At 39.6% G+C, this 10,552-nt stretch overlaps 1 protein-coding gene across 1 annotated transcript; it reads left to right on the top strand.

Moving 5' to 3' along the window:
• Window positions 1–10,109, top strand: LOC310795106 (galactose-specific lectin nattectin-like). The gene is made up of 6 exons (XM_083657136.1): window positions 1–136; window positions 1,921–2,002; window positions 2,515–2,600; window positions 3,727–3,861; window positions 8,894–9,008; window positions 9,314–10,109. The coding sequence occupies exons 2-6, from the start codon at window positions 1,921–1,923 to the stop codon at window positions 9,376–9,378; spliced, it is 483 nt and encodes a 160-aa protein (XP_083513262.1). The 5' UTR covers window positions 1–136; the 3' UTR covers window positions 9,379–10,109.
• The last annotated feature ends 443 nt before the right edge of the window (window positions 10,110–10,552 follow it).

Genomic DNA, 10,552 nt, shown 5'->3' with positions numbered 1-10,552 from the left:
TCTCATGATCATGCCACTTGACATTCCAAAGCAGCCAGAGAAGGTATATAAAGACTGCATTTCTTTCCCTTTCCCAAAACAACCTGCGCCCTGTTGCGTTCCATCCTGATCTCCCTGTATCGTCATCAACGCAAAGGTAAGATTACTCACTGCCCACCTATCAAAATGAATTTACCATCGAAATATCACCTGTTTTTATCATCTTGATTTATCTCTTATTAGTGTATAAACTTAAACACACAAAACATGTTTGTTCATCTTTTCATGTCACCAAATTGCATTACCCGACCATATGTGTCTCTTTGATCAGTGCCAGGCAATACAGGGGGCTGACATTACGATTTGAGTCATTGTGCTGACACTTTTATGCAGAGTGATTGACAATCAGCACAAAGAAGAAACTGAAGTACTTAGATCACCAATACAGTATAGCTGTAGCAAGCAACCAAAAAATAATACAAGCCAGGGGCCGGTTGCACAAAGCACCTTAAGTTAAGATTTTCCTTAGAGTCCGAGTTAAGGTGGCCGTAAAATAGAATTGCACAAAACTGCACAAAACACCCTTAAATGTGTTAAGTGTTAAGAGTGTTTTATGCAACCAATTTTATTTTATGGACACCTTTAAGTCTGACTCTAAGGAAAATCTTAACTTAAGGTGCTTTGTGCAACCGGCCGCAGGACCTCATTGGCCTTAGCATATTGCTCTGATTATGCAACAGGCCATGCAGCGGGTGATGCTGCAGGGAGTAAACCTCAAGAGATGCTCTAGAGCAGTGGTTCTCAACTGGTGTAGCCTCAGGACCCACTATTTTCCTTGTCATGAAGTCGCGACCCAAATTTCAGATTTTTTTTTAAACCACTCAAATTTATTGCACAAAAAATAGCGCATTAATTTAATACACAATGCCTTCATGCACTGTTATAAACCTCAAATGAACAAAAAAGTGCAACAGAAGTGCAACTAGGGCTAAAATCAAATTGAAATAAGGCAGACTTGAATTACAGGCCTATATGTTTTTAAATTTAAACAAGTCAAACTGGTCATGCTCAGAAAGTCTTATTTGAACTGTATGAAATATGAAATAAAAGGCAGACTCATCTTGAATTACATGCCTATATGTTTTTAAACAAGTTAATAACAATAAAGGTAATAATAATAATAATAATAATAATAATAATAATAATAATAATAATAATAATAATAATAATAGTAATAATAATAATAATAATAATAAAACAAGTTAACCTGGTCATGCTAATCCAGTTTCAATAGTCTGAATTTAACTCATATGAAATAAAAAGGCAGACTTTTCTTCAATCACAGGCAGGCTATATGCTTTTTAGTTAAACTGGTCAGAACTTTTAATTAAACTGGGGCCATGCTAATCCAGTTTCAATCATCTGAATTGAACTAAAATTAAATATGAAATGAAAAGGCAGACTTCTCTTGAATTACAGGCAGAGCATATGCTTCAGCTTGTTAAACAAGTAAAAGCGGTCAGGCTAATCCAGTTTCAATAATCTGAATTTAACTCAAATGAAATATGATTTTTCTTTTTTTTCTTTTTTTTAGCCAATGTCCGCGACCCAATCAAAACGACCCCGCGACCCACCTTTGGGTCGCGACCCACCAGTTGAGAAACGCTGCTCTAGAGTCTAGCAACACACACACACACACACACACACACACACACACACACACACACACACACACACACACACACACACACACACACACACACACACACACACACACAGATAAGCTAACTAAAGAGAAGGGATAGAAGGACATTATTAGAACAAATAGTGAGTCGATTCAACCCCGGCTTGGAACAACAGAAAATGTAAGAAAACCAAAAGTCAAATTTCTACACGTTACAATGACACAGTACTTACGTGGTCTAATATGTCTTTCCACAGATGCCATCCGTTTTTCAAGTGTTTATGTTCCTCTGCTTCACCAGTGGACTGATGATTGGAGAAATTACATGTAGGCCTGCAGGTACAATCTAATAGCCACTTTTACTGTTAATGTTACTCCAGTACTGCACGTTACTGTAACGCTGCACTACTTCGGCACTGTTGCTCCCTCCAAAATAAACTATTTGGATTTTTCCCCCCTTGTATTAACAGTTAGAACAAATCCTATAGTGACTATATAGAGTTGTCTTGTGTCAGTTGTGCCATATAAATATGATGACTTGTCTTGTGCATATATCATAGTTTTGCAATTAAACTATTTTTGTAGTATCCAGAAACAAAAGACAATCAAATGATCTTCATACAGTTTGTGACAGAGCAAACGTTTCTTAAAGAATCATAATTAGATCTTATGATTATGAATTAGGCAGATGGCCTTTTGACTGGACAACTAAAATAATCGTTCACTATTAAATAATTTTAAAAAGTAAATAATTATTTGTACAGTTTGATCTGAAAAAATAAAAATGAAATAAAAACCTTTGAGTATCTGATCCACTGTTTATGTTGTTATCTTGTTTCTGTGCTCTAAAGCAAGTGGCTGTGCTCGAGGTTGGACCCAGCAAGGCTTCCGTTGCTTCATCTTCATTCGCAGTCCAAAGACTTGGAGTGATGCCGAGGTAGGCTACTGTGTTGTTATAATGTGCAGTGTACCTGTTAGGAACTTCATTACCCAGAAGCCTGTGTGTTCAGGGTGGTAGTTGATGAGGTGACTGTTCAATATGGAGTCTGCCAGTAAACAAGCCGTCTAGTATCATTGTCACTCATTATTTATCACAACACAACAGCTACCTGATGGAACAAGAAGTTATTTCCTATCATACTGTATTTCTGCTACTGCTCTAATACAGTTTGTTGTGCTAACAGAATCCTTCAGAACAACAACAAATCTATTTCAAGTCTTCATAAACTGCATCAATTTCACATTCATTAAGCACGTTGATCCTGAGCACAACGTCCTGAACACGTCTTCTATGTGTGATAATTATTTATCTAAGGCAGGGGGTTTTCAAAGTGGGGGGTGGGCCTCCCCATGGGGGCTCCAAGCAGTGTCAGGCGAGGCTCAGTGAATGGAAATGAAAAAATATTAGTTATTAGAAGGTATTACATTAGTTATCAAAAGATCACATATAATAGCCTAAATGTGTGTGATTTGTAAAAGAGATACAGGAATTTTGTGGATTTTTTCTGTTTTATTATTCAGTCAATGGTTTTATCCCACTTTCCCAGAGTCAGAAACTGATGAATGCCTTCAGACAGACCTCTTTATGTATTCGGTGTAGTCTGAATTACGTCAAATAGCAATATCAGGCTATTTTGGTACAATTGTTGAGTGTCTATGGGATCAAATATAATAATATATATAAAATATTATATAAATAAATAATAATATATAAAAACATAATCATGATCCCATATGCATCTAGGGGTGAGGGGGCACCTTTTTCCAAGCTTTGTCTGGGGGGTAGCCCACAGTCTCAGACTTTGAAAACCCTTGATCTAAGGTTATTGGCCCACAGGCCAGTACATAATGTGCATGCATGTTACTGTAACTGTACCAACTCAGGCCATGTTGTTGTGATGCTTGTCTCTATCCAATTCCCTCTGTTTCTCTCCCCTTGTATTTGTTCACCACCTCTGTCCAACTCTTCCTTTCTCTCGGCATGTCTGTCTCCCCCACTCCTCTCTATCATTTTGTCCCCCCCCATCCATTATGTCTTCATGTCTTCATGTCTCCATCATTAGCGTTACTGTAATTCCCGGGGTGGAAACCTGGCCTCCATCCACAGTGCATGCGAGAACAGCTTCCTCAGTGAAGTGATTAAGAAAGCAGCTGGCAGTTACACCCGAACCTGGATTGGGGGCTTTGATGCGATAAAGGTGAGACATTCAGAGATAGGCTACATAGGATCTAAAGCAGTGGTTCTCAAACTTTTTCCCATCAAAGACCCCTAAACTGACACAAATTAGATAATGACATTGGACCCCCATCTGATGTTAGATGTTTTATTACAGAAAGTGCATGAAACCCGCAACCGAAAAGGGAATCTACCGCTGCACTAGCCGGCACATGGAATTTAGTTGGATTGAATTGAATTGGTAATTAGTTAAAGTAAATGATTCCCCTTTTTACTGGGGAACCCCTTCAAGGACCCCTGGGGGTCCCCCAGACCTCACTTTGAGAACCACTGATCTACATCATTATACGATATTAGAGTGAGCACCATGGTGGAATAACATGATGTTACATACTGTATAGAGAGAGTGTCTATTTTGTATCCTACAGACTTTTTACCTCTTAAGGGCTTTAATCGGGAATATACTGTATACAATAATTATTAGAAATGGGAAAAGTACACATATTATTTACATAAGTAGAATTAATTACTAATGTAATTAACTAATTACTAATTAGTTGCCAAAATGACTAAAGCCAGGTTCAGCACCATGGAGAGCTGCAGAGTGGAGGAGCCCACAGATAAGCTGAGTTGTAATAAGCAAGGGAAGAGGACTATGAAACCCTCTGGGAGGGAGAGGAGCGGCTGCATGCCAACTCTTAACACATTCACTGCCAGCCGTTTTTTTTTTACTGTAGCTAGCTTCTGCCAGAGGGTTTTTTTGAGGATTCTGGCTCATCTTTCAAGACCTGAGGATTCTTTTCTGCTAAGATTTTGTGAACACAAAATATCTAAAAAGAACTAATAGAATGTGTGCTTTCTCTGTCTAAAAGAGTTAGTTTGTAGAGTTAGTAGTTATGTAGGCATTAGCACTTGAATACAGCATGGTTTCAGCGTCTGAAAATTTAAGCTGAGTTAAATAGCTTTTTGTGAAATTCGATAGAACAGTCACTTTAACCATTCATTTTTGGCATCAGTAAGACGTCAGACATCTAAACAATAGTTTTGAACAGTAATTTCCTCCATAACAGCAGGAAACACCCCTCTCCTTCAAACTCCTCCCTCCGTGTGTGTCTTCTTGGCTGCAGCGGGCGTGTCACAAGCTCGTTTCTGTTGCTGCTGCTGCTGTGCCTGTCTGCTGGCGGCCGCTGGGCAAGTCTGGATGGGCTCGCTCGTTTCTTGCGGTTTCGGTTGAGAGCTTTGATGAAGCTTTTGCGATTCTGGTCTTATTTATGCTGCGTGTTTCAAAGTGTGTTCCACCCGTAATCTATTATGCAAATTTGCAATCCCTCACCGCCAGCAATCAGCGCGAAAGCGAAAGCGTTTTCGCCAATCCATTCTACAGTATGAGAATGGTTTCATCGCGCGTTCCCCTGCAGTTTTGGCTCTGCTTTTTCTAGTTTGGAGAGCACTGTCGCCACTTAGTGGGTCGGTGGAATGGGTTGTACACGTTCGGTGGCTCCAATAATTTTATAGGAGACGTGGGGGGCGTTGATCCACGTCCCACCGTCAATTTTTTTTTTTTTTTTTTTAAGCCGAGATATCTCGTCATTGGCAGTCAACCGTTGGATTTTGTAAGCCGAGATATCTCGTCAATGGCAGTGAACGTGTTAAGATGTATAAAGACTATAATCTGATTAATAATAATCTGATTCATAATAATCTGATGAATAATTGCTGTGATTTGGTTTTTCCACTAAAAAGGTACACATAATGCGTGAAAGCTGGGAGAGCGCAAGAGAGACAATCAAACAACATTACATTTTTTTGGTGTGTTGTGCATTAAAACTAAAGTAACTACTGTAGCCTGTTTTGAAAATGTAGATGGAGCAGAAAGTACAGATATTTGTGTTAAAATGTAGGGAGTAAAGGTAAAAAAGTTATCAGAAAAATAAATCCAGTAAAATTCCACAATAATAATAATTTCTTCCATGCCACATAACCATATCATCATCATCATCATCATCATCATCATCATCATCAAATTATCATATCAGGAGATGCACCCATGTTCATGACATCAGAACAAAATATACCTGTTCAAATCATAACCACATTATCCAATCATCACAACACCATCTCCATATCTGTTCAGTGGAATAGGGCTGCACTAACTGTCATTGGAACAAGTTCTGAAAAAAAATCAGGGCAGTTATGTCAACACTGGAAATTAACTCACTTTCTGGGCCAGTGGCCCAGGCCACAAGACTTTGAGCCGCCTATTTCATAAACGAGAGAGGGAGGGAGAGAGATGAGTCAGCCAGGGGTGGTTTTAGACCCTTTTTGGGTGGGCTGAAGCCCACCCTGAGATAGTCTCAGCCCACTCTGGAATAATAATAATAATAAAATAAATAAATAATAATAATAATAATAATAAGGAAATAAGGAAGTGTTCTATTTCTCCTTGAGAGCCTCAGACTGACAACAGAGACCACCAGCAAGCCAAGGTAGATAGTTTATTTTCTATAGTGAGTAAGGTGTTAAACACCATGATCATTGAGTTGGTTGAAAAACTAAGTCTTTATTTTAAGTTATATTTTGTAAATGCCTGTGAATAATTCTGGTAGTTAAGACCGCCCAAATCCTGTTTGCGCAGGCATTTTGGGGCGCAGATGATTTTTGGCAGAATTGGCACGGCTCTAATTTACGCTTGCGACAGGTGCCGTGAACGTTTCCGCATGCCCGCCGAGAATTGCATCCCCAACATATTTCGGGACTGTTTTAACTTCGAAATCAGGGAGGTCACGTCTACCAGACAATTATATCACTTTGAAACAGTTACATTTCTGTATAAATCAAAGTAGCTCCCGTGAGGTGGGGATGTTTTTTTTTGCTGCTCGGCGGGGGAGCAAAACTCGGCAGAACAGCACACAATATACAAACAATAAACATTAAACACAAGAAAAAAAAACATTCACGAACAGTACCCAACAGCGTCATATTCAGCAGAAAGTGCATACAGTCATCATACTGTATGATTGGAACGAGTCTATAAGCTCACAATTCAAAATGTGTCAGGATTGAAGATTAGATCACAAATTCATAGATTATATTCATAGATTTTCGGAAACAGAAATGTGAAAATTATCTTTTGAGTGACTTTACATGACAAATAGAAAATGTGAATCAGTCAGTAGAGGTAAGGCATAGAGTACTGTAGGGATGACGTATTAATTCATGGCCAGTTTAGGACTGCCAATATTTAGCACAGGCCAAAGATTTTCATAATTGTTGGTCATCTTTCAAGACCCACAGTAAATTATCTATTAGCACCAAAGTGATTTGCAATACCTCAAAATGAAGATGTACATCTCTGGGTTCACCAGGGAAAAAAAAGTGAGCTTTTAGCATGTTCTGTACTCTACTTATAGCCATTTATATACACCCTGTTTTACCATTTTTGTAAATCACACAATCTCAGGCAGAACTCGCTCTCAATTCTTTTATTTTGAACTGTATTGACATCAGACATGTAAATATTATTCGTTATGACACAAATGACAATATATATATATATATATATATATATATATATATATATATATATATATATATATATACATGAAGTGCTTTTTTTACATTCAACAATACAGTTTACTCAGTGTGAGTGAGTGTGATCATAGAATAGAATGCAGAGATCAGTGTAGTCTCTCTCACTCACACACACACACACACACACACACACACACACACACACACACACACACACACACACACACACACACACACACACACACACACACACACACTCCTTACCGCGAGATCATCCGGGTCCTGTCGCATTGGAATCCAGTCTTCCTCGCCCTCGACAGGAAAGTGCCTGGCCGTACTGCTTGGCTCTGTGTGAAAGCCATTTCTGTAGCGAGGCTGCTGTTCTCCTCCTCCTCACACAGTTGTGACTCCGTCTCATCTCTTTCGGGCTGGGACACAGGAACGGGGTCCAGGGACCAGGATCGATCATGTTGGTCACGGGTTTGACTACCGCGAACGATCGATGTCCGCTGCCCTGCAGCAAGCCGATCAGCTCGTGCAGCGCGCCGAGGGGTGTTTCAATGGCGTTTCTCCTCTGCACAAGGAAGCGCGTTTCTCTGTTTTCTGTTTTTGCTCCTGCTCATTTCAAAACAACAGCTGCGGTATGTGTTTCATAACGTGTTGTCGGCTTGTCTTTGAGGCTAGGGACCTGATAACATGTCACAGGCTGGGGAAGTGTTTGAACTACGCGCTGCACTAATAAAAACAAAAACACGTCAAACACGTCTTTGGCGTGGATGGCTATTCCTGATAACACGTCAAAGACGTCTTTGGCGGTGAATGAGTTAAGCTACATGGCCTTGCCTCCTCTATTGGCACCAGGAAGGATGACATCACTGATGTTATCATCACTGATGACATCACAAAATTACGTAATTAGGGCAATCACCTAAATAAAAAATCCGGCTCCGTCAGGTTACCTGCAGGGGTGCTCTTTACACTTCCCGCAAGTTTCAGCCCAATCGCACCTAACACGGCATAGCTGTGGCCAGACAAAATTCTGCTCACTCACTCACTCACTCACTCACTCACTCACTCACTCACTCACGCACGGACACTTCTTTAATTATCATAAGATAGGATTATGAACGGTAAGCTTAAATTGTCTGTGCTAACCTCAAAGTAGCTACCATTACCTTAGCTAGCTTGTAGTCGGGAAACTGCAGGCAGCAAGTTTACCTGTTGTTGCTGGCTTGGCAACACTTGGTAGTGCAATCCTGAGGGAACTGTTGGCGGATAACAGACAGAAATCATCGGCCACGGCCTCGCAGGGCTTATTGCTTTTATAAAACAGTTATTAGATATACCTGGCAAGGTTTTATACAATAAACATGCAGCAACAAAAAATGAATAATTTATTGATAAAAAAAAAGCATTCTTCCGTCAAGCAAGTTGTACAGTATTTCTAGCGATCACTCTGTCGCAGTTTATTTTCCAATAATGACTGGCTCCTTGTATATTATTCCGTAAACTACTTTCTACAGGAAGGTGTGTGGATGTGGTCTGATGGCACTGCTTTTGACTTTCATGCCTGGAAGCGGGGGAACCCCAACAATTATCGAGGAAGGGAACACTGTGCGGAGACTAACTACGGTGGAGGTACATATTATTATTTATTATTATTTATTCTTGACACAAGGAGCATTGTGGAGACCCACAAATAGAGCTCAACAGTGACTGCCCACTTTTCCTCAGCTCCCGCTCCATCAGAGAATTCCCCATTCATTTTCTCAATAGACATTTCGAAAAAATCCTTATATAAAGAGTTTTAAGCCTGGAACCAAGCCAACCAGCCACCTACTGAATCGTGAATGACCATAAAACATTTTGCTTGGAGCAAAAAACAAAAAAGGAAAAGTGTGGATTTGTGTTTGTTTTTTATCTTTTTTAACCTCTGCCCACAGCACGGCTTTGGAATGATGCGCCATGCACCACCAGGCTTTGTTTTGCGTGTGCCCAGGACCTGTGATGACCCCATCCCCACCATCCATCATGGCTGCCATAACGACACCACTTGTGATGTCACTTCCACCCTGATGATGCCTGACCTTGATGGATGGCATCAGTGCTGGAAGCTTTATTGACCATTTTGATTCACTTCCAATTCAGTCAGTAAAGAAATAGTATAACCTCCTGGTAGAGCATTCACTCTCTTATTTCTTTCTTATCTGACAAGCTTCTCATGCCAACAGTTCAATCTTTCAATTTTGAATTAAATCGACTCCCTAAACACATTGAATTCAAAGTGAACTGAATCCACCTTTTAATGACGAATACTTCAATATGGAGAGATTTGGTACTCATAGCTATTAGTTAACTCAGTATCTACAGTATTTCAATAATGAGAAACTAGTAGAAACGTTCAATAAGCTTTAATGATACAATAAACAAATTAATTTTGGCGTATGACTCCATGATATACTTACTTGAAGCAGACTTTCTGGCTGGGACATTTCTTCTTCCCTCTTGGTATGTGGCAGTCGAATCAGTGACTATTTGGCCTTTATTACAAAATGTCCAATACTGTTGCATTTTACTGTATCTTTTCACCTTCAATTGTTTGCAATGTTGACCTCATTCTTTTTTCACACCTTTCTTGATTATTAGCAACATCAAGTAATTATCAATCAACCGATCAATTATAAATATATAATCATCATCAATAAAAGACCAAGCATTATTGTCTGTTCTGAACTCATTGATTGTTGTTGTCTGGAGTGGTCTTATTGGAGCACAAAATAGCATGAAGAAAGTTGAAAGAATGCAACATGAACAGTGCACAAGGACCTGCTTGATAGAAACTGAACTGAAGTTAAACCAAAGTGTATTAGTGACACATATTTCATACATGGGTGCTTGAGGCAAGTATATAAGTCATTTTATACCATGGTCTGGGTGAATACTCGATTCTGATTGGCTGCAAGGTGTCCATTAATTTGTGATAATGTACAGTGATGATGTACACCTAGCTAAATGGTCTGTTCACCGTTCATATCAATGCGCCAGGATAACGACAGAGCCGTTTGAGCTCTATACCACCGTTAACTCATTGGCTGCCAGCCATTTCTGGAAAACGGACGCTCCCAGTGCCAGCCCTTTCAGAGCGTTTTCAGTGATTTCTCAAGACCCACAGAATATTGTGT

This window comes from Poromitra crassiceps, assembly GCF_964638095.1.
Source record: "Poromitra crassiceps genome assembly, chromosome: 20".
NCBI lineage: Eukaryota > Metazoa > Chordata > Actinopteri > Beryciformes > Melamphaidae > Poromitra > Poromitra crassiceps.
The sequence above is the reverse complement of the archived record's forward strand: the minus strand, read 5'-3'. Positions and strand labels throughout refer to the sequence as shown.